The sequence below is a fragment of the Takifugu flavidus genome, chromosome 2 (genome assembly GCF_003711565.1).
Source record: "Takifugu flavidus isolate HTHZ2018 chromosome 2, ASM371156v2, whole genome shotgun sequence".
Classification (NCBI taxonomy): Eukaryota; Metazoa; Chordata; class Actinopteri; order Tetraodontiformes; family Tetraodontidae; genus Takifugu; species Takifugu flavidus.
Genome location: NC_079521.1, coordinates 2885351 through 2910263, shown reverse-complemented (window position 1 = coordinate 2910263; position 24913 = coordinate 2885351). Strand labels below are relative to the sequence as shown.

General features: G+C 42.8%; 1 protein-coding gene across 2 annotated transcripts; it reads right to left on the bottom strand.

Annotated features, from left to right (window-relative positions):
- Window positions 1–359: 359 nt before the first annotated feature.
- On the bottom strand, window positions 360–20088 carry rhpn2 (rhophilin, Rho GTPase binding protein 2). 2 transcript variants are annotated; one of them, XM_057018846.1, is made up of 15 exons: window positions 19907–20088; window positions 16352–16467; window positions 13734–13862; window positions 10299–10374; window positions 9544–9621; window positions 9105–9229; window positions 8016–8182; window positions 6799–6986; window positions 6555–6711; window positions 5568–5687; window positions 5295–5489; window positions 4949–5025; window positions 3572–3718; window positions 2673–2828; window positions 360–2504 (listed from the first exon to the last, which is right to left on the bottom strand). In XM_057018846.1, the coding sequence occupies exons 1-15, from the start codon at window positions 19970–19972 to the stop codon at window positions 2238–2240; spliced, it is 2064 nt and encodes a 687-aa protein (XP_056874826.1). In that variant the 5' UTR covers window positions 19973–20088; the 3' UTR covers window positions 360–2237. The 2 variants fall into 2 exon arrangements, with proteins under 2 accessions (XP_056874826.1, XP_056874835.1); XM_057018855.1 differs by having other exon boundaries at window positions 4979–5025.
- Window positions 20089–24913: the final 4825 nt, after the last annotated feature.

Below are 24913 nucleotides of genomic sequence, written 5' to 3'. Positions count from 1 at the left end.
GTGGACCTGGTCATGGCCATTTTAAAATAAACTGTTGTTGCGTTCGTTACTGATGTTCATTGAAGGATTTTAATCCTTATACGCTCAGCGGATTTGTACACTTCCAGCCAGTGCCCCTGTTTTTATGACTTCTTGTTTAGAATATTTACCATTTACATATTTACCATTCTCATGACGTGATTTGCAGCACTCCCAACTTGTTTTGTCTTCAATAAATTGCTGAAATTTGAGTCAACCCACCACACCACACCAGATTTTCAAGATTTCAATGTGTAAATAATCTCAGAACCACAACCATTCCTTTCATTCTTAAGCTTGCCTGGTAGCATCAATTACCAAGAAACACAGACCCGGGGAACAACGATTGCCCCTGGTTTTATTGAGATTTGAGTTGACACATAAATGTTGCTTATGCCATAACAATTGCTACATTGCAAAGTACAGAGAAAGAAGCACAGGTGTCATAACCCTCTGCATATGCACCAAGGCATTTAGGATCTCAATGCACTCTGAAATGCATGGAAAGATAAGTTAAATTTATGTTGTCATCTGTAAGAAGAAACATAATTCTGTTAGCACTTATTCATTACTGCACATCATTAGTTGTCGCATATAGTGACATTTTTCTTCATGATTCTGCACAAGTGGCACAAGAGATACAAAAAAAAGTAATCAGGTAAACAGAGAAAGTCAACAATGTTAATGTCCTAATGTTTAAAAACTTCATACATCACGTTAACATCTTGAGTACACCAAAGAATCAAGCACAGATACTAAAATACATTCATTACAGACACAAACCAATAAATCCATCGTGCAAAAATTCACTTGACCACTTAAAACTAGTTCTGAAACCTACAAATGTACAGGTAAATATATTTTTAATTTTTTTAATTACATAAATAATTTGATTATCAAACATGTATGGGAATCTACTTTGTAGATAAAGCGGTAGTCCAACACTACAGTGTCAGTAAAATGCTGATTGCTGTAAGAAGACAGTTAAAGAAACAAGTACAAAGTTGTGGAAGTTGTGTTTGTTTGCATGACTGGCTGGCTATGCTCCAGGAATGTTATTTGTCCGACATTCTTCCCTTCTGCAGACAAAATAAATCTTCTAATCAAGATTCACATTAACAGAGGTATACGGCTCTTCTACGGCCTCTTCATATGGTGAACAGAGACAGGTGAGAGGGACACAATCTGCTAAAGAACACTAGTAACTGACATACTTGTGCTTCAGGGACAGGTCTATAGTATGTCTGGACCATTTGGAGTGTTTAAAAAAAAAAAATATATATCAAAAGCACCAATATTTCCCTTTACATTATGTGACAGGCCTGAAACATAATGGAATCAACATTTGCCAAAGGCCGTCTGACCAGTACAAAAGTGACTACAATACACAACCACATCATTTAGCAGCTTGTGGAACATGGGATTGGTCAAATTCACCTAGATGGACAACAGGCAAAAAGCACTTTTCCTTCATTACTTAAACTGCAACATGGTTCAAATATTCATAAGGTAATTTAAAGGAATAAACGCATTTTTAAAAAACCCAAAGAATATTCACATATAAAAGAATATTCACATATAAATGAACCCACTGGCAATGACCAACGCCTGCACATACAGAGTAGGAAACATGTACTGAATATAACTGTGCAGTTACATCAGCTCACAATGGAATCGATATGGGATGGCTGAAGCCACCGTCAAATTACCCCCTTTTCCGTCAACTAGTGACCCACGCTGGGTGTGTTTGGACAACTTTGTTTTTGTCGTTTCAATCATCTGGATCTTTTCAACAGGAAAACATACTGAGATGATGACACGTTTGAGCCGGTCCGCATGTTGAGTGTGAGTATATATAGAATGCTAGCTGCTGTTTTCCCCAGTACTGCAATACTGTGCTGTACTCATGCTGGCTTGGCTTGTTCATTATAGTGGTTGTACAGATCAGGGTCATGCAGGCACTGAAACTTTTCTGAGAAGGTGCAATTGTACCAACAAAAGCACCGTCATACAGTGTTCGGACAAAGCCACATTTTCAAGGCAGCTGGCACCTTTCATCACTGCGCCAAAGACATACAAGCTACATGCACAAATGCCCAGCATTCCACTGGAAATGCTGCCACTGTACATAATTCATAGCCAATTCACAATGGGTACAACACAGTACTGTACACACCTATACCAGTATTCACACTACATAAGGAAAGCCTGCAGCTAGTTCAGTAGAGGGCACTGTCGTTATTGTAGGAGCTTGAGCTGGGGAAGGTAGGGCAGGGCTTATTCCATGGAAGAGATCCAGAATGGTCATCTGTGGGAAGGCTGAGGGTGCTCGCACTCTTCAGTTTGTTTTTGAGACCCCAGCTGAGGAAGGATGACTTCTTGGTTACTTTGCGAGACCTGGGGTTCTTGTCGTCGTGATCGTAGGCCAAACAGATCATGGAGTAGGTCTTTGGCAGGTTTCCAGAGAAAGTGGCACTCTTGGTCGGCTGGACAGATTAACATAAAAACGCAGTCAACACTTATTTAATAGTCATGTATTAATTGCATTTACTAGACACTTGTAATGCCACCGACGTATCACTGAAGAGAGGTAAAATTCAGCCAGGGAATTCAAACATTCCCTTTAGGTAACATGAAAGAAATCCATGTCCTACCATTGAGGGGCTGCTGTCCATCATGGTGACCACCTGCATTTCAATCGTCTCGTCCTTCGCATCTCTTAGCAGCCTTAACACCTCGGTTACGCCCAGCCATTTACAGTCTGTTTCACCTACAGCAACAATGTAGTCGCCTTCCTTCAGCCCATCAGCCTGGCGTTAGAAACAGGGGTTAGAAAACTGGAATTCTCTGATGCTACAGTAAACGCAGAAGGGGTCGTGTGGTCGGATCAGGCTCAGGCAGGACTTTTGCTCAGCAGGCTACTGGTGGGAAATGTGATTTTATCAGCGGGAATTCAGTTATTTCCATCTAATTTTAGACTTCACTAAGTCCAACAACTGTAAAGAATCAGTGAGCTCCAGAATAAGTCCTGCTGAATGTACTATTAAAAGTCATAAAGAGTTTGCCCTGGTTGGGCTCCTAATCTGTTTCCCTGCAGAGGCGGATGGGGGGGAATAAGACTGCGCTTTGCCAGCACCACTTAATGAGCTGTCAGACTGAAAAGGATTGCGGTGCGTTAATACCGTCTGATTTTTAATTGAATTAGTAAGAAGAGTGGCTGCGAGTGAGTGGAATGAGTGGTTCCCTCAAATATTCTCAGCCTGAATCCTTTTGACGTTTCTGGGAATAATGTTCACGCGAAACTCAAGTGTGCAAACAAGGCTCAATAGTTTGCTGCTATCCAACTATAGATAAAGCTACTCTCCGGACGTTAATCCTATTAAAGGGACTTGATACTGAGCAGCATGTGGCTTTTATTTAGGTTCAATTGAAGGCTGCAAAGGTGGGTTAGCTGTGACACATTTCCAAGGCTTCTTGGGACTTTTATTGTTTAAAATGTCAGTGCATGGCAGTAAAATGGATACGAATATCGCTATGGTTCAGGTTAACTCACAGCAGCCGGGCAGAGGGGGTCCAATGAGACCACCTGGACTGGCGCATCTCCTTTAAGGTTGAAGCCCACGTCTCGGTCTTCCGGTTTGACTCGTACTGTCCGTGGCGCTGTCCAACGCTGCTTGGAGGAGAAAACCGATAGTGGGCCCTGGATGGAGAGATGAGCAGGATGACGTGGTCAACGCTACTGTCCATTCTACCATCTCAGGAGAGAATACCATTAAATGGAGAAAACACTGTTATTTACTCTAGCAGAAATCTTGTGAAACGACATTCTATTTAAACAAAACGGGCACGTTCGAGACACCGGAAAATCCTTTTAACATCAGTTTCTCCGGGAACAAAACCCTGTCAATCCTGCCTGACTGGGTAATTTATTTGTGTTTCCTAGGTTTAACTAATTATCATATTAACATTTCTTTGTGGTGGAATGAGAGCTGATTCTTTTCTTTGTAGTAGAACAAGTTATTAATTCAAGAGTGGACGGAGAGCAAATTATTGCACGTCATCGCTCGACTTCTTTTCTCACACTGCCTCCAAATGCTCAACCTTGGTGGCCTTTTATCAAATGCATACTAATACTTGTATGAACACAAAAAGGCAAAAACCCAGAGAATGCATGGATGGATTCTTCATTCTCTACGTGACAAGATACTTCCAGTCGGTGCATAACTTCCACAGCTGTTTTGAAGCTTGAGACAAAGTAAAGGGCAGTAAAATTGAACAGACCACCTGAAGGTGTATTTCTATTATGTCAAAAGAGTGAATATTAAACCATACATTCAATAATTCAGCATTTGCAATTTAGACCGCTCACAGGAAAAAAGGCTATACATGAGTAATAAGCTGCTTATCTGATGGGAAAATCTCTCCCTCAGATAATCCTGACAATCGGTCCCATGGAACACCACATAAATGCTGATTCAACCTTTTTCTAGGTGGAACCAAAAGGATTTGTGTATCCTAGAAGAAAGCCAAGGTGGGAATTTGCTGAAGCATTTTACAAAGACCCCTTATACCTGCAGCATGGGAGCAACCAGTCTGATCTATCTCAGTGCGGTGACAGAACGGCTTTAGCCCCTTCCATTCACCAATATCAATAGCTGGGCTCAATAGCACTTGATGGTTAGTGTTAGTTTTGCCTTAGTTTATGCTTGCACAAAAGTCCAGGAGGCTCTGAACACAAGACGAAATTGAGTCTAATGTGTCAAAAGCACCCTGGAGATACAGTTGGTTGTATCCAAAAATCACCCAAAAACTATTAGCTCTGAGTTTATAAAGAAAACTCTAGAGCCAATTTCATGTCATTTGTGGATTCAAGCAACCAGCATGTAAAAAAGCAGCAATGTGAGTGGAAGAAGATTAGTAACCCACATACCAGCCTTTGAAAGAAGTCTGCGACTTTCACCTTTGTAGTCGTTGGAACCTCCATCTCTGCTTTATGCTCTGTTTTAGCTTTTGAGGGGAACAAAAGAGATGTTATTTTACACATTGATGCTTATTGTCACTTCCACATCTCATCTATCACCTGGCGGGGAGGAGGGATGTTGACAGTGTCAACATTACCTCACCCGTGGGAATAAACCTCTCTTATCATGTGATTACAGCAGGTGCGGCGTGACCGTCATGAAGCAAAACAGCGGCTCTGCTTCTCATTCATGATGCCTTGTTTGCTGGGGTGACACTGACTTTATCAACCTCAGTCATTTCAAAAAAAGACTTACGGACAATGTCTGGAGCCTCTGTGTAGTCTGGGAACTCGTCCTCTTTTTCGTTTTCACTGTACTTGTTGAGCGAGCGCTGGTGGCTGGCCTTCAGAATCCCATGCAGAAGCTCAAGACTGTTCAAGCTGGGACACAAGCCGTAGATCCTGAGAGCCTCCTCGTGGCCCTGGATGGCCCTACGGATGTGTGCTTTGCCTACAGGCCAAAGGTTCAGCGTTCAGGTCTTGGACACAACAAAAATCGAACACTTGCCCCAGTGGTCCTCGTGCTTACCAATGCACTGACGTTCATCCTGCTTTTTCAGGATGTCCAGAGGTGTGCGTCCCTCTGGAATGTTGTCATACACCTGTGACAAAGTCTTCTCCTGCTGGTCCTCATCGTCATTGGGGCCCACTGAACACATGGAAAGTTGGAAATAAATTGGCTGAAACATTTAAGTCAGTGATGAATAGCATCAGATGGACAAGACACGAAAGGATGGAGCTTGTGTGATAGCTTCACAAACTACCACAAGGGTATTTCCCACTGTGTATGGCATGAAAATGACCACAATGTAGAGCGTTCCTGAGTGGAACGCCCCTCCTCTATATTAGGTCTGTGTGTCAGATTCTATGCTTCCTTTTCACGGTACCGTCATCAAACATAAAGGATGAATTTGACCGTGTTTGTGGTTCATCTGTTTGGTACAGTCATCCTCTTTCAGTCCTGAGTCCTCCATTCTCCACAGAGAGCCTGGAATCTGCTAATGAGCAGCTAGACCCGGAGCTGTTGTTCCTTTATTCTAGTCTAACATTCTTGGCACCGACATAATAACCACTCATTCTATAGCCCCATTTTATGCATTTCAGTATTATGCGTTTTTATAACATTTCCATTGATGTAAAAGTTCTCCCAGTCTCATACTTGGTCACTCTAACACGATTACACAGACAGGATTGAGAGGATCCAAAACTGTAATCCTGCATCAGTCCACAGTTCATTCACCCAGTTACATTCCACAAAAATATCTTTGTTTTAACCTTCTCAGATACGTTCCGGGAAGCATGCTTTCTTTAGCATAGTGTGTGCGTGTGCGTGTGCGTGTGTGTGTGTGTCTTAAACAGACATTATGCAATAGCACTGTGGCTAGCTGTGGTTGTGTGCAGCCATTTAAAATGACCAGTCTGGAGAAGGAGATATGCTTAAAAACAGGGGTGTGAGGTTTTCACACTGAGGCGACTGAAGCCTCCCAACAGTTAATGTTTAAACTGATTTTCTTACACTGGTGGTCCAAAAGAGCCGAGGCTACAAAAAAGTGGGCCATGGAGCGGTAGTGGTTGGTTTTGATTTGTGCCATGGTGGACCAGAACAGTGGCACGTTGTCTTTAATTGGCATCTGGATCATGGACTGGTGGACTTGGTCGTAGATTTCTGTGACCTGAATGAAAAGAGAAGACCGAGTGACCAAGAGGACTTTCTAAAAACACCTAAAGGGAAGCAATGATGTCACTGAATTGAGCTTCACCTTTGCAGCCTCCTGGGCCATTTTCATCAGGGGACAGAACTGGTTACGGATGCCCGGCAGCGCAATCTTCTCAAACAGACACTCCTGGGCCTGAGCCAGCATGAGCCGGATCAACATACTGAGCATTGCTGGACTCAGGTCGTAGCTCGGAGTGTGGGTATACGTCTCCTTCAGCTGGTTTAGTGTACCTGGATGAGAAAAACAATCAGAGTAATAAAACTTCCCTTGGAACAGTAAAGTAGGTCAGGAAATGAATTCTATCATCTTGATTAACGTCACTGTTTATGTGTTTATGTGTGTGTGGCGAGAAAGAGTGCGTCAACAGCAACAAACTGATAAATAATTTAACCCTTTTGCACCAGAATTACACGGGGGGGGGGCTGTTTTTTGGACGTTATTCACATCCTACTCTTGTTAATCCCTACACTTGTAACAAACAGAAAAATGCTGATGTATAGAACAATACCTTTCTATTTATGAAGCATCTCCTCTGAATGCCAGACTGAGCTCATCATAATCCCGATTGCTGACATTAATACACAAAGATTTGGAAGCATTCCCTCTGCTGGAGTTATTTTATATATGTAACTGGTTTTAGAGCATCCCAGCTATCTTTTTGCTGCTAGCACCTCCCTGGCTGCCTACACTAGTGACAATGCTCCTCATAATAGATATAGATAAGTACAAATCTAAATTATAGCCATGCGAGCAGTATAGCTGAAGCCACTGCCAGTGAGAGCTGTAATTAGACTGAAATGTTCTCCACAGTGCAAAGTCATCATTCTGACAGGACCAGGCTGAGCTTCCTGAAACCTCAGAGGGCTGGGAAACCAGTTCATATGCTGCACTGGCACTGCGCCACGTGACAAAGGCCAGAAGCATTCATAGTATAGGTTCCCTATCGTGAAACGTAAGTCAGAGGGTGGAGCTTGGCTCCCATAATTATATACCTTAATGCTACATCTTAATGTTAACATTGGAATATGACAAATAACATAATCTGTAAGCAATAAAGGACATTTTCAGCACTATAACTGGATGTTCTGCAACAAGGCTGGCTTCTACTACTTCTTCTACTCCTACTGTGATCCATTTTAATGAGTTGTTTCTGAGAAAATGAATCGTTAGTTACTTTCTGACGTAGCTGTGCTCATACACCAACAACCAATTGCTAGGGAGGGTGAGAGATGTATGTGATTAATGGATTGTTTCCCTACCTGCTGCAATCTGAAAAGATGCAATTGCCTCCTCCAGGCCCGTTATCGTCTGGCGGTCACTTCGGGTACCGATCTGAGAGTACAGGGCAGCCATGTTGAAGAAGATGCTGGCCTTCTCCAGCGACAGGTTCTGTTGACACACTGGCACACCGGTGAAGGAGTCATACCTGAGGGAAAGACATTGAATTTAGGGGTCATTTCTGAACATTTCCAAGTGATTTCAGCTGAAATCAGGAAACAGGCTTTGAAACTTTAACAGTGGGAATTACTAAAGCGAAAACCACAAGAACAAAAGTTTCTGCCACCATGTGTTGTAAACACAAATTACATGTCCTGGAATTACACGCTGACTCCAAGTTTAAACCATCTTTAGACTTAAAAGAGTTTATGCCTTTAAGCTGATCTTCTGTCTTAGCACTTGGCTCAGAGTCAGCTGGAAACCACACTTCACTTTGGTCCTCAGACTCAGTCTTTGAAGTCAGAAAATGCCACTATGAATGGATGAAAACAGCGACAGTTGAAACGGCTAAAGCAGTTAACCATCCTAATTAATAAATAACTGGATTATCTAACAATCATATAATAATGGAATAGAATTCAAAGCAAATGACCCATCCTTAACAGGATAGCCATGACCCTACTTGGTGGTTTTTGAAATAATCGCCTGTATACGCTGTAAACAGCAAAAGCAGCACTCAAGGTCACCTTAAAACCTACATCAATAAACAATAAATTAATTGTACAAAAAACAGATTCAACAAAAAGCAGTAATGCTACTATTGTTATTAGCACCATCAGCAATAGTCACGAAACAGTCGAACAAGCCCATGAAGTGACAGCCTGAGAGGCTTTGTTGTTTAAGACCACAGAAATCGGAGCCCAGAAGATGCAGATTAAAGAGGAGCTCTGTTCATTTTTTCCTTTGAATTACAGCTTTAACCTCACTGGGTTTCTTTCATCTCGATGTGAAAATGTTACACGTGATTTGTCAGCCTTTGACACCATTTAAACTAAATCTTGGTAATACACATTCTTCCCCCCCTCATGTTCTATTTAGAATCACTGTGTAAAAAAATCTTTGTCGTTTACCATGTGAAAAAAATGCCAGTGTGGTGGGTCGGTGAGAAGAATCGGCTCTCAATGAGAGGAAGATGACTGAAGTACTTTGCCAGAAGTTCGACCCCTGCGTCATTTCGACTTGGAGTCCGGCAAGCCTGGAGCATAACAGGGAAAAACACGTTGTTCAGTCACACTTAAGTTTCATTCTACAACAGAACACACCGTGGACAGTAAAGTAAACTCCAGTTGAGATTTTACATTGATAATAAAGCTAAAAACAGTACCTCGGGAAATTTAAATATAAGATTATAATGGATTTAAGATCAATCTGATAGGGAAAAAGCATCAACAACCAAACATGGAAGTCAACAATATTAGTGGGATAACTGAGTGGCTGCTCCCTACATGTGACAACAATATCCTGATATCTTTTACTGTACTGATGAGGTAGTCAGAATGTGCACGATACCTGCCGCAGGTCCATCAGGTCGGCAATCTCCTCTTCATAACTGTTCCCGTCTTCACTGTAGTGCTGCAAGATGAAGTCCTGGCAAAAACAAACACCTCAACACGTCAGTGGTTTTTATGTAGTCTGATGGTCAGAGTGCACCTTAGGAGTGCGCCACATGACTTGTGTTGATTGCAGCCTGACCTTCCTGTCCACAGTAATGCTCTGTCATGTGATGTTGGACTGTGCTGTGAGAGCTCTCTGGCTGCAGAGCGACTCCAGCCACATGGGTGTAAACCATTCCGGCCATCAAAGATTCAAACTGCTTTTACGACGTCGGCTGGCAGACCAGAACCGGATGCAGCACGCCATAAATGTTCAGTCGGGATATTTACAAGGCTGCTTTCACTGGTGCTGCACAGCTAATTGCTAACTTTGGAGCCCAACTGTACACTGGCCTACTTAGCAACTCGTAAAACTGTACCGTCAGGTTTTATATTGCTTTTTTCATGATCAGGAAATATACCAGATAAAATACTGAATTATTGTTTAAAAGAGAAATGCAAACAAATAGGAGACATTTGATGCAAAAAGACAATATTTCAGTCTTTAATTCTGAGTCTGAGACTTTTAAGCTCAACATCAATGTCTTCCTTCAGTTCTGTGATTACGCTGTCAATACTTTTTTTTAATAAACAAAATTACAGTTTATTATAATTAGCATGAAGTTTGAATCTCATGATTAGGAGGAAATGGTGAAACACTTTATATTATACCTTGAAATGAGTGGAGAAATCAACTTCTTTAGTCTCTTTCAGACCCAAAGCAATGAGTGGAATGTTGGCAGTATCCCTGTAAGAAAAACAGCAAAAAGCACATTATTATCAGAAATTTACACTTTAATTAGTAATGTTACAATTTCTTATTGATAGTGTTTGTCAGGGCTTGACTACTCAGAGAACTGTATCAATATATTTATGATAATTCCTGACCTACTACTAGCAAGTAATAAGCAAAGTGCCAGGAAGAGCTTAGGTTTTATGGACGGAAAGTCAGCATGAGGCAGATGGTGCCGTAAGAGTTAGGATTTAAAGAACTCTGAGACACACACGCACACACACACCACTCTGTTAAATTACTCCTGTCCTGCAAAACGTCCCCCCGTCCTCTGGAAATGCAGGGTTTTAACTTACTTTTCTCCCCACCTACCAAACAGTAAATATATAAAAGACTGTGGAACTGCTGTAGCTACAGCCGTTCAGAGTGTTTCTGGCTGCCTGCGTTTGAAGGACCCGAGTGCTGACAGATGGAGAGCAGGTTCAGCTTGTTATCTGCACTGAGGAAACACAACCTGACAGATACCTGCTGCTATCAGACGCAAGGCTGGAAAAGACTGAACCAAGTCCCTGGTCGACGCGGCTGAATGAGTGAACAACATAAAGGAAATCAAACCATTTCACACAATTACAGGGCTCATTCCATCCATCTGGATTAAACATGAAGCAGTCTCTGAACTGCTCGGTATATAAAAACAACAGTGTTCAGGTTAAAAAAAAAAAAAAAAAAAGACTTCTGGAGCTCATTCATCACTTGATGATAAGGCAGCATTCTTCTGGTCTAAAAGTTCTGTGAACCACAAAACCATCATTCATCAGGCATGCCGACGGACCCAGATACCGACTACGGGGCAATCCATTAGTGCTTCAAACTGGAACAGTACGACCTTCTCTGTGCTGTCAGAGGGCGGCAGAGGATATCTGCTCCACAAGGAATATGAAACAGCAAAAGACTCCCCAGACCTCAGACACAGACGCTTCACATACCAAGACATGGAACAGACCCCCACCATCCCCCACACACGAGGATTTAGAATACAGACTGAACAAAAGTCTTTGGGATGGCAAAATATTACTGATTATTTTTTCTGGGGAAAATAAAACCCCTGGATTGTTAAATATGACCGTGGCTGGATTGATTAGCGGCTAATCCTTGTTCTTTTAAACAGGTCAGCTGGGTACACAGAATATGCACCAGTAAATCACAGGTACTGATGCATTACTTCATGCCAAACCAGTTGAATCTGGTCAGAGTGAAAGAAATGATGGTGGGAATGTTGGGAAGGAGCAGAAAGAAAAGAGGCGATTGTTTCCGAACTTCAGGCTGAGATTGTATTTCGGTCTATGGGGGGGGGGGGGGGGTGCAGCAGCATCACATGGCAGGACTGACTGGGAAACACCCTCACCACACTGTGGTGTGTCAAATACACCTGCATGGACGGCCTTTTGAGAGGGTGACGCACTTTGGATTTGCATGGTTTCTGTTCATTTTCTCACACTCTTATTGATGGGTGAAGCAGTTTTTAAATTTACATTTGTTGAAAAGGACAATTAGAAGTGCGAGGAACTGGTCTTCCTGCTAAGCACAACACTGACTTGTTTGGGGGGGCTAAAGCTTTAGTAAAATATACAGCTTCTCCTCCACCAGGAGCTCTGCAAGTGTAAGAAGATGATTTATTACACTCAACTTAAAGCTGGCTGGTTTCTATGACATCCAGGCTAAAGACTTGGTTCATCTGGAATGTGGTGTCCTCATCAGTTGATATTCTGTTTCACTCTGAAAAGAAAACCCTTCTTTCAACAGCCCTGCATTTCCTTTAAAATCCTTAATGGTAATAGCACCAGGAGGTAATATGGAAAACATTTCTGGCACTGACCAAAAACCACAACTGTTACCGTGGTTACCGCCACACAACACTGAGTCCCACACAATCCTCAACAATCTCCCCTACCCTTCACATCACTTCAGCTCTCTTTTGCGGTCCGTTGTCCTGAGTAACAGGGCATCTGTTATACCGGCGAGAGCCGTGTGCGGGCGTGCATGCGTGTCTGTGTGGTCCGTAATGTGTATAAGGGTTTATATTGATGACATTTACTTTAAACACACAAATAATGGTATAGATAAAAATACTCGACGAATGCGTGAAGCACGTCTTAAAATCGACATCTTATCGTCTTGCAAATCTTCACCAAGCTCGCGTTCCGGATGGATGACAGTTTTCAGACACCTGTCACCACAGCTTTACAGTAAGTCTCTGGATTGTTGCTGTCAAGGAGACTTTCATTTGTTAGTAAAGTTTACGGGACATGTGACAGACAGCACACGTGCGCTTCATTCAGGACAGAGCATCTGCACATTGTACACCTGGATATTAGCATGTCTGGTCAGCCTGAACATATAATAAACAGGTCTGGGAGCTAAAACAGAACTATAATCAACTCAGAATTCCATAATGACCAGAGCCCAACCGTTTCCTTCACCTCCTTAGTTGGGTGTGATTGGCAAAATCATCCTGAGACTAAATAGCGCCATTAAAGTTGAAGAGTTAAAGACATGCTAATGGGCCGTGGAACCTTCCTCAATCCTTAACTACCTGGTACTCTTGGTCAACAACAACTCTGCACGCTGCATGTTCAACCACACCCTACACACACACACACAAACAAACACAGAGTGCATCTAAAGAAAGAAAACACAAGCGTCTCACTGTCGCATAGAGCAATACACATGTGCTCGTTGGAATGACAGATTAGCACGGTTAATCATTTCCTTGTTGCTCTTAGGCTCTCAAAAACCAGTTGACCGAGTTACACAAGTAGCCTGAGCACTCCTCCAATTCATCATGCAGCCTGGTTCAGACCTTCCATTAATATTCAGCCTGAGGGATCCGAAGTGCGAAAACAAGCGATGGATTTGATGACGGAACCTTGAGATCACACTGGAAGAACATTCGTTCATAGTTATATTCTAGTGTTTCTTGCACAAAACTGTTTTAATATTGCCATCACACAAATCCAAAACAAGATGAGATCATTAAAAATTCACAGCAGAATCAATATTTTATCTGCTATTCCGCTGTAAAAGGCCTTTAATCTCAAGGCGTTTAATTGCTTAATGACAGTTTCTGCGTCTCTTTCCGGCTACCGCTCATGACTGTGGTTGACTTTTTTGGAATCACCAAATAACTGTAGTGACTCATCAACATGAAACAACAACACAAAACACCATTGAAACAAGGCTTAGTGGTTTTTATCATCATGAAATATACAGTATACACACAGGTTTCACGCATATCACCTGTGTAGATGTTTCAGCTCTATGTGGTGGCAGATTTAGGTAGAATCAGAAGAGGAAAGTGTGCATTCTTGACTTACTGGGTGTTCTGGTAGACGTCCACTGAGCTGTTGAGGCCTTCCAGCTGTCCCATCAGTAGCTGCAGGTTGGAGTTAACGTAGCTCAGCTCTAGCAGAACCATCTCTTTGACCTTGTTGTTAGATGTGGCCCTACGCACAGAAAAACAACACACAACAAAACGTTATGCGACGTTCAAAGTAAAAAGCCAGGCTCTTCAGCTGCTAATGATTAAAACCAGTGTGGTTGCACTGGTTTGCTGGACCACAGACCTGCGTCACCGTGCCCTGCTGGGCACCGCATCTACTCTCCAATACAGCTAAGCACAGATATGAATCACAGCTGCTTTTGTCCACTTTAGCTGCTCATTCCCACTGAAAAATGACTGGGAAAAAAAAAGAAAACGGGCCTCTAAATTGTGCTCCAGACTGACTGCGTTCTGTGTTCAAGATGGGAATTTTACTGGAAAATCAGTCTGAGAATTGTGTCCGAATACACATCCCAACAGGAACAGGGACAGGGACTTTTCTCAGCTTCACTGTGAATCCCAAGACACTGGCTGTCAGCTGTAACTCCTGGGATACACACTCACACCCCTGGCCCGTCACTCCAGCCTGTCAGTCTTCATCCGTCACCCGATACCATCGCACCTACCTGGACAGGGGAGGTGTTTGTTGTCCACACAATAGGTGAGATGGGACTAATCCCTGGTAGGCAGGGATGATGTAAACCTGTTCAGATGAATGTTAAAGAGGTGAAAACAGAAAAGGTTCTCACCTTTCATCACTTCACATTCTTCATGAACATCTCACTCACCAAAAAATGTGGAATATTTGAGTAAATTATTATTATTATTATTGACGTCAGCATATGCCAACAGCAACACTGTCACTTCCAGTCAGCCCCTGTTCAGTGAGCTACAGAGAACAGAGGCCAGCTCTTCGGCCCAAAGGTTGTTATTAACATGCAATTTAATAACTAATATCATCTTAAAGGGCCTGGGAACCAGGCTGTAAAACCAGAGTGGTTTAACTGAGTCCTCCTACCCTCTTTGCTGGAAAATCTGGTTGTACTCACAACTGGTGGTTTAAGTTTATCCTCAAATTCTGACTTTTTACTGTAATTGGTGTCTTTAATATTTATTAATTACACAGACAATAATTATTATGTCAGTTCGAAGAGAAGAGAAGAGAAGAGAAGAGAAGAGAAACTAAACTAAACTGGTTGGACTTGACTGACTTCATCTGCTGCTGATGTAGAATGAATGAGGGGAAGAAAAGAGAACTTGTCAACGTGAATCCCTGATCTCCACATGTCCGTCCAGATGGAAGATCCCAGGTAGCCTCAGTCAAACAGCAAGTCTTACAAATGAACCCAGTACAGACACAGACAGACTGACACGTGAAGATAAAGATGGAATGAGAGCTTCCATTTGCCCCTGGCCTTCACTGGGAGACTGGAGGAATGTGGAGGATTGTGAGGAGGCTCAGACGGGCCTCGGACACAGGGCAGACATTTCTGCTCTGCAGACCGATGTCAAAACAAGAGGGCTGATTAAGGAATCGCAGCAGGAGACGGTGACGCTGCACAGTCAGAATAAATATGGTTGCAGAATTTGTGCCTCTTCAACCTGAGTTTTTTTTAAGCTAATCTGCTGAAGTGAAACCAAACTACACACAGAAATCTTGCAGTTTCATCCTACTGCAGAATAAATGTTGAATTTCTGCTTTAAGCATCTACTTACTGGGAAATATGTTGTTCTTTGGTTAGAAAACACCAAACACATGTTGAATAAAAGTATTTACTTCATCGATGAAGTCATCATTTTCTATTATTCCAATTGTTGTTCGCAAGAAATTCAAAAAGAAACTTTTAATAAGCTTATTTAAACTACAGAAACCATTACTGGTCTTCTCAGGAACGGCATCGCAGAATGTCAAAACTTCCTGGAGAAAAACAACCGTATCGAGAACCTGAGAACCTGGAAACTCTCAGTCATGCCTGCAAATACGAGGATGTTCCAGAAGGCCACACCTTGTGTTGACGGTCTAACTTTGATGCGATCTTATCATCTACAGCAGAAATCTACCTTTCAATGTTACCATGCTGGCGTGTGAAGTTGTCAAACTTGTCTTCCCGGAGAATATGTCCATGTGTGCGTGTGTGTGTGTGTGTGTGTGGGGGGGGGGGTGTACAATCCTGCAGTATGAACAATACAAAAGAACAAAAAACACCAGCATCCAAACAGGAAACACACCTTGAAAAGCAATAACCAAAGTAGAAGCTTCAGAGACAGGCCCAGAGCCCCGGGGGGATTCCTGTCTAAGCGTCTCTGGCTATGACCAGACTCCAGGTCTTAGTGCTTAATTCAGATCTTTTGCTTAGATCGGACTTTTTATTTGGCTGTTTACGTTTCCCTTTAAAATGTAGGTGATTGCACAGTCACCCAACATCATGTGACGCCCCGGTGCTGACGGACCAGGACTCCTAATGACAACCTGATGGCTGCCAGATCAGAGTTCACCACAATTCACGTTCCCCACGCAGGGCTGACGTCAGCAGACGCCGGGACTCTCCTCAGCTCTGTTTGCCTGACAAATACAGAAATTCAGGCACGTGTAACACTTTGTTCTGTTCTTACTTCAGCAGGTTCTCAGCTCCAGCCCGGATCCTCATCTGTTTGATGATCTGCTGGTTCAGGCTGGCTCGCTTGTTCTGCAGTTTGCTCCGTCCGGTCTGGGCAAACGGGTTACAACCCTGAGATCGAGAGGAAGAGGAAAGGGTCAGCAGAACACACTTTAATCAGGAAACATTCCCACTGAAGATGATTATTACTGCCCTTTGTACAGCGTGAACCTCTGCCTGGAAACAGCCACGGAACAACTACGTCTACAGTGTCATCTATACTTCCATAAAATTGACAATTGTAAATTTTCCACTGGGTTCTCTCATCCATTGTCTCTATTGCTGCGGAGACGGGGCCGTTGACGCCTGACTCAACAGCGTCCGTTCACATCCTCACGCCACTAATAAACATTCGCTGGAGTCGCTGCAAAGCAAACCGGAGGCGACAGAGACCTCTGTCAGCACGGTGAAACCTGTTCTGGTGTCTGGCTTTGTTTTGACAGTCTTCAGTCTGGAGCCAAAATATTATTCTAAACACTTCAGGGAAGTGCTTAGAATCCTGAACTCTATAAATCTGTGTATCCGATGTAGAGCGGTGATGTTTTTGGGCTTCAGGTTTCCATTTTCTCCTCCAAAATCAACTCTTTGTTGCTGCCGTACCATTTTAAAGGTCACATGCGATTCTTTTCAACATGCGTCACATGACCTCAGCAACGAGATTTGCCAGAGAACCAAAACATACGAGTTTCACCAGTTAAACCAGTGCAAGTATGTGATCCTTCGCACATAAACAGGCACACACGCACAAAAAAGTCAGTTTCATAGTTGGACCCGGAAGATGATGCGCTGGCATTTCCAGCTGACACCATAGTTTGATGAGACCGCACAAAGGTAATAACGTCATATTTTAATCAGAATGTAAATGTGACTCATGGTGTATCAAAGATTACTCCTGAGTCACATCAGTGACGCTCCTCCTCCTTTGTGATTGAACACAGTGTTCCAGCAGTACCGGATCTGTCCCCAGTGTCACACTTTAACTTTATTATTCACAGTAAAACTAATCAGTCTGGATGTTAAGGTGTAAGAACACCAGAGATTACTGAGCAACATTCAACCCACCCTTTATGTAAATATCACTTTCATTCAGCTCCTTTTAAAGACGGGTTGCTGGAGCCTGACTCAGCAATCACAGGGTGAGAGTCAAGAATAAAGGGCCCATAAATTTCCACAATGGACCAGTATTAAGGTATTTGGGGGGGTGTGGTGGAACTGGGAAGAGCAACAGCTATTATTAGAAGGGGCAGGGCATGGATGGCTTTGATAGGAGGGGTGTCGACTCCAGGTCATGTCATTTATGACACCATTGGAGCGTTATGTGCGTGTGCGTGTTAAGAATCAAGGGAGCGGTTAGTGCCCGATAGTAACCATAGCAACATGTAACACAAAATTTTAACGATTCCATCGTCATGATCTTGGAAAGCAACATTTTCGATAGTTTCATTCATATTTTGATAGAGGCGATTCAAAACCTTCAATTAATCAAAAAAAAAGGATCACCAGTTTGTTCTTTAAAAAGTTTTTCAAGAAAGAGGCCTGTTGATTAAATTGGTATTTTTGTTTAAATGAAACAATTAACAAATCTAGGCAGCTTCAACCACAACTTAATTATTATTATATTGTGTGGAAGTGAGGATTTGGCCGTGTCGCTCCCTCGGCCTTGCCTCCGACCAACACGCGGGATCCACTGGGTCACCCAAACAGTGCAGCCTTTCTCCCGTGCACAGAAAATACTTCATTAGAGCAAAACACAAAAGCGGTCCTGTGGTTTGTCATCTCCGTCGGACGGGAAAACTGTCGTCCTGTTGTATAACAGGAGAGCGGTGGCTCGTGCTCGCGAAGGATTTAGACAACAGCTGATTATGGAGAAGAAGCCAAAGCAATCAGTTCCATCCAGACTGTGTGTTTAGCATCTCAAAATACACACTTCCGACACAAATCCTGCAATCTGAGCGCGTCCCAAAGTTTGGAGACCTCGTCTGTTTGGTGAACCGGGACACATGTTGTCAATTTGTGTCTGTGGTCTGGCTGAGGAACAGCCTCGGACCAGATGCATACGTCAATGCTCAGGAAGGACGAGGGGGAGAAACCTGCCAATGTGGCTTTTTGTTTTGCCATCTTTCCATCCTGCAGCCGCCCCGTCGGCGCGCTGCCAGCTGGAGGTGAAACAGTGGAAACCCAGGCCTCCGCAGCTCCCCCGAGTCCATGTAAATCATTACATCACCTTCACCCGACACACAGAGAGGCACAAAAATGGAAGCAAAAGCCAGTTTGAGGCCTGATTGGGTTACGTTTGGCTACCGAGTTTCCAAATTTCAGGTCAATGTGACAAAGCGATGAAAGATTACTGAGCTTTTGTACTTTAGAAACACAAAGACCGAGAGTAAGGAGCGAGTTAAGCTCTAGAGTTTGTGATTGTGGCATTAGACCGTGCAGTCTCCCATCATGAACTGCGACGGTGCCAGACCCCGGTTCCCACTGACCTTATTATAGACACAGGAAGTGCAAAATGGAGCGTTAAAGCAGACAGGGTTCAATGGGGGATTTGCTGGGATTGAAATCCACAAAAGCACGGCTCAAAAGCACATCGAAATGAGGCCGTCCGTAAAAACACCTCAGTTGAGGACACCTATACAAACGTAGAGGAACGGACCACACATACATCCTGGTAAATGTGCGGTAACATGCGGGACACATTCTCATATCACAACCCAATGAAACTCATCAGAAGAAGGGCACAAATGCAAACAAAAAGCATAAAACCAGCTAGAGGGGTTACCCTGGTGATCCTTATCAACAGAATGTGAATTAGTCAATGACTAACAAAAATATGACGGAAAAATACAACATTGAAATAAAACTCAATCAACCGGCTAAAAGGCCTCAGGAACTTTAGGTTTCTTTGATGACCAACCAATACTTGAAAAGTCTCTTTATGAAATAAAAATGGAGTTCTCCCCATTTCTGGCACATTAATCCAGCAGCAGGAGGATATTCTGACCTTTAATGACCCCAGGACTAAGTATCAATCAGTGTGAAAACAGCAACAAGCTGATTATGTTAACCGTGGGATGTTAGTCATTGTCCTTCTGTCTCCCTCACTATCAGTGACTGCAGAAGGGACAGCTATTCTTAGAGAAGCGCACAATCTCTCACACGCACGCACACCTGAAACTGACAGTAAGGTCCAAATCTCGCACCGAGTTTCAAGCCTGAACGTGTCTTCTTAATTATATTCATCTCTTGCAGCAAATATCCATTAACTAAATGCACTGTGACGCAGATTAACGCACAGACTCGTTTTCCTGATTCACCTGTGCCACACGCACCTGTGCGTTACTTCAGGGTTTGTTAAATATCTGACCTCATCAAGCTTTGCTGTATTTAATGACTAGAACGGGACGACGTTTGTAATATCCAGACTCACAGAATTTCACAGATATGTCTGAGCGTGTCAGAAACAGTTTTTAAGAAGCGAAATCTTAATAACTTAATAAAACTGCAGGCTCACCTTTCTGAAATAATTTCTCTCTCCTCCACTGTCTTTGATGCCGTTTGGTAAAAGAGTGTCCGTCATGTTTGACTCTCAGTCTGGGAGCGTTTAAAGTGAAATTTCAGGCGACTCACTGAGAGAAATCAGCTGTTTATTGAGCGTAACTCGATCTCAGAAACTCGTCTCTTCTAACGCAGCTTCGCACAAACGTGGAGTTTTGCTGCGCGCAATCTGAAGCCCCGCCCACTGAGGGTGGTGCCTTCACCGGCCCTCGAATAATCAGACTTTAACCCTCTGCTGCCTTGGCTCCTTTTTTCTTTCATAAGATGCACAAAAAGCTCCAAAATGTATGACTCTGTGTGGATAAATAATTATCCTAACCTTAGCAGCTCAGTCTAATTTAAAGATGCTTAAATTCAGCCAAAGTTACTAACCCAAAATAAAACCAAACACTCGAGTTGAAGCTGAAAAATCGCACTGTATATTACACATAATTCAGAATGGTGATATATTTATTTAACAACAACAACAACAACAACAGAGAAAGCTAATGCAAATGATGAGGACTAGTTTAAAGAATCTGCTTGAACCAGTCTTCTGGTGTGGGGGTCATGGCCTCAGCTGCACCAGTCACCACTGGCTCCACTGCTGTCTTCACTCCCCACACCTCCATCAGCACTGCTTTAGCCAGCCGTCAGTGTTAAAGTAGGTTAAATTCCTGTCTGCGGAAGAGGTGGTTGTTAATGTCAGTGAGGATTATTCATAACAACTAACAGGTGCCAGGCAACAGGAGGGCGTTTCTGTAGCTGTAAATTATGGAAATGCTGTCTCTGTCAGAACATTGTTTACCTAAAACATGGGCTGGAGCTTTCAGAAACATATTACCTTTCAGCCCTGCTTTAACATCCCTTTGAGTGATTGTTTTTTAACTGGGCTGAACATATTTAACACAGCCCTGATACAAAACAATGTAAAAGAAAGCATTTGTGTTTGCACTGAATTGGAATGACCCAACCTGTAAAGTTTCACCAAAGCAGTTAATGTTGGAAAGGCAGTGGAGGTTCTAGTAACCAACCTCTGTTCAAGTATTACTCACTGAGGTGGACAGACACAACCAGTCCTGTTAGTAAGGCTGCTGATCCACCCAAGCGTATATTTCATTTCTGTGTTAATTTGCGTCAGATTTGCTACTGATCTGATGAAAACAGGAAGAAAAAAAGCACTGAAATACAGTGCGTGTATGTGTGTGTGTGTGTGTGTGTGTGTGTGTATGTTGGGGTGTGTGTGTGTGTGGGGGGGGGGGGTTCAGAGATTCTACTGTAATATGAGCTTGTGTCAAAATGAAAATACTTCATGGTTTAAACAAAGATATGAGTGGTGAGCAATGTTAGCGCAGGATTCTCCTCGGATCACCACTGGGAGAGAGCACTGGGACCACTGGGTGTACTGACCTATAACTTCACTAGGTGGAGGTAGAACTCCACTTTTAGGTTGAATGAATGAACGAACGAACGAATGAATGAAGGAAATTACAGCCAATAGTTAGGAACACTTAAAGATACTGCAAATACATCAGTAAATAGATATATACTGTCCACCATAATGTATGATTTAACAAGACAGCGAAATAATAATAATAATAATAATAATGAATACATAATTAACTAATTTAATTTCTTCATAAAATGAAAATATTAGGGAAAAGGTCAGCTAGATGTGAAGCAGCTGTCTCAACAAATATCAGAGATGACCCTTTTATGAAATCATTCTCAACAATCTGCATCCTCATGCACTACAATGTTTACCGGAGGAGCTAAAAAAAGGGGGGGAGGGGGGGGGGGGGGTTATTCGGTCCACATTAGCAAAAGATGTCTTTTATTAGTGAATGTACAGCGGGTACAAAGCTCAAAGCCCGAATATGGGCAATAACAATAAGTCATATTTCTTTTTGTGACTGTTTTCACCAGTAAATATAATAATGGCAAAAATCTAAACGAGCAAAAAAACCACATACCAATTCTATTAATTTTCCATTCAAACACATAGGTGTATACTATATATACCACTGGCATCTTATATTCTAAGTATTTGGTTATATCTGAGGTATTAAAATCAAGGCTGTCTCTAGTCCTTTTGATCATCTTTTAATCGTGTTTTTTTGTTGTTGTTTTTTTGAGTCAGCAAACAGATAAACACTTTGTTTTTCCAATAAAGAACTGCAAAGCATAATTGGGACCAGTGGAATGATTTATTCCTCCAGGCTTTTTCCAGCATATTTATATATTTAGATTTTCCCACAATGAGCAGTCCTACACACACACACACACACACACACACACACACACACACACACACACACATACACACACATACAAACACCATATATCAACGTGTGTCTCAGCCTGGAGGTATGTCCTATGATTCTCACATCATTCTTACTATTTCTGAGAAATTAACATTTTAATTTAGGACACTTTGATGTGTAACCTGCAGAGCACTCAGGGATTAAAGCACTGCCCTCGCATGGATCAGATTCCACAGTTTCCAGTGAAGTGCTTTACCTAGAAGCTGATTCCACTGAACAATGTGCAAAAACAAAGTGCAGCACTATCATTTATTAACATCGCCTCACATCTTATTTAAAATCCCTCTTTATGACAGGCATGTCAAATAGTGCACATGCCACCACTTATGTGAATGTGCTCAGTGAGCATCTTAGCAGCTGGTCACACTGCTTCTCAACAGTGGTGCTTTAAATGTTTTATTGTGATTATGCCCTCAAAAGAAACAAGTTTCTTTAGGAAGGACTGTGCATTTCACAACTTTACGCAGGGAAGAGGTGCTTCTTTTTCAACTCCATAATTCCAAAGTCTTTAATGTCCATTAACAAGAGCCCTCAAAAACACATTAGTTAAGTCGTATAGAGGTCCGGGTGTGTAAAGGACGCAGTGAACTGAGAGTGCTGTGCCTTTCCGCTCATTTCTCTTTTCCCACAAAGGAGCACAAAGCCAATTGTAAATGAACTGCTTCCAGGGTGCTTTTCTAAAGGCAGAGGGGCACAAGGGATCGACGTTCAACCTCGGCCCAACAGGAAGTGCTGTGAGGTTGCTATGCAGCTCTGCTCCACAACCCCAAAAACTCCGGGTCCAGTTAACAAATAAAATGCGTTGTAGGCCGTATAGCAAACTCTTAGAGCAGCCACTTCAGAAGTTCTACAATAAGAAAGGATCAGTGGTGGCCTCAAAGTGAGAGGGACATAGATCACATTTGTCCTCAAACTGGTGTTGGCTTTGTGGCCTTTTCTCCTTCCTTTGTGTTTGGGCCGTGTTGGATGCTTCTTCTTGCTTGCCTCTCACCATCATTACATTCTTGAAATTAGTCCACAAAAAAATGGCTCCACTACTCTGCCAGAAGATTGGTTTATTCTCTAACTGTGTGTTCTTGTGCGCCCTTTTGCCAGCAGCTGAAGCGTTAGCTGTCGTTTTTTTGCCTTTAGGCAACTGACATGCCTTTGGTCTTTTTCCAATGTTTACCTCACTGCCTCCTCAGCCATTCTGTGCTTTTTTGATCAACTCATGGTTTGCCTACCTTCTACCACTGCCACCACCTGCACCTGCTCTTTCATTCTCTTGGTTTATATGAAAGTCTTTGCTACAACCACTCTAGTTTTTGTCTGCCATTTTCTGGTCCATACATTTGAGCCAAATTGCAATAGAATTATTTTATAGAGAATTATCTTATATAGAATAGCCTCAGCATCTATCTACCGGCTTCATGGTCAACGTGGAGACCCAGCGTTCTCGCATCTCCTCCATAGGTTTGTACACCACCCGCTGTCTCTCCTTAAACGCCACCTCCATTGTCCAATGAACCTTGCATTGCTATTCCTAGGTAGCCAGAAAATGTAAGGACATGTAGTCAATGTCTACAACGGTGCCCATTTGTTTTTAGTCAGCAGCCAATTATGCTATAGACCAATCCTAAGTAGAAATTGTCACAATATTGATGACAGAGAAGGCTTCCACCTGGGCTTTAACTGATCCCTCTCTATGTTTTGATTTTCAGGCTGTGCAAGGTTTTTGACCATCAAGGTACACGCTAAGGAAGTTGGTGGCCAGCCATTCGCCTAGACAACCATTCATATGAGAGACATAGGGAGAGACCAGAACCCCAATCGCTTCTATTCCTGTTAACCAGAGTAACCTACCAAAACTTTCCCATTACTCTCCCCCTATATGGAAATCACCACAAATGCATTGACCTGTTTGTCATTTCTTGCCCATTCTCTCCTGTTCTTGGCCTGCCATGGCTTAAGAGACACAATCCTCATGCAGACTGGTCCACCTCATCTACAGTATTGTCATTTGAAGTATTGTCATGCTCGGGCCTCAGGTAAGCCGTACCTATCAGTTTCCCTGTCCCAACCTCATTCAGAAGACATTGACCTTTCTTCACTCTCCAGTATCACCTAAACCAGGTCTTCAGCAGGGATCATGCTCTTTCTTTAACCGAACATAGACCATATGACTGTGCCATCAACTTGCTCCCTTGGTCCCCCTCATCCCACTAGGAAACTGTACTATCTCCCAAGGCCCAATAAGGAGGCCCGGGACCTTATCTGACCCTCTTCTTTCCCTGCGTGGGGGGGGGCTATTTCTTTATTGACAAGATAGACAAATCATTGCATACTTGTTTTTTAAAGATAGTCTGCCATCCAAGGTTCCACAGGGCTCTTGCCCTTATTCTGCAGATGTTTTGCTGTCTCTGCATGTCCTCTGACACCAAGGAATTCGTCTCGGCCTGCTCCGTCTGTGCCCACAACAAATCCTCACTTCGTGCTCCAGCCAGCCTCCTGTGCTATTTGCCCATACCTCATTGCCCCTGATCACGTAGAGCAGGGGACGTTGTCACTGGACTCCCTCCATCTGAAGGTATCACCACTACTGTATACTCACAAGTCAACAGTTGTCCTCGCCTCTTTCCGAGTTACAAAGTCATGGTCACACGCTTCGAGTACATCATTTT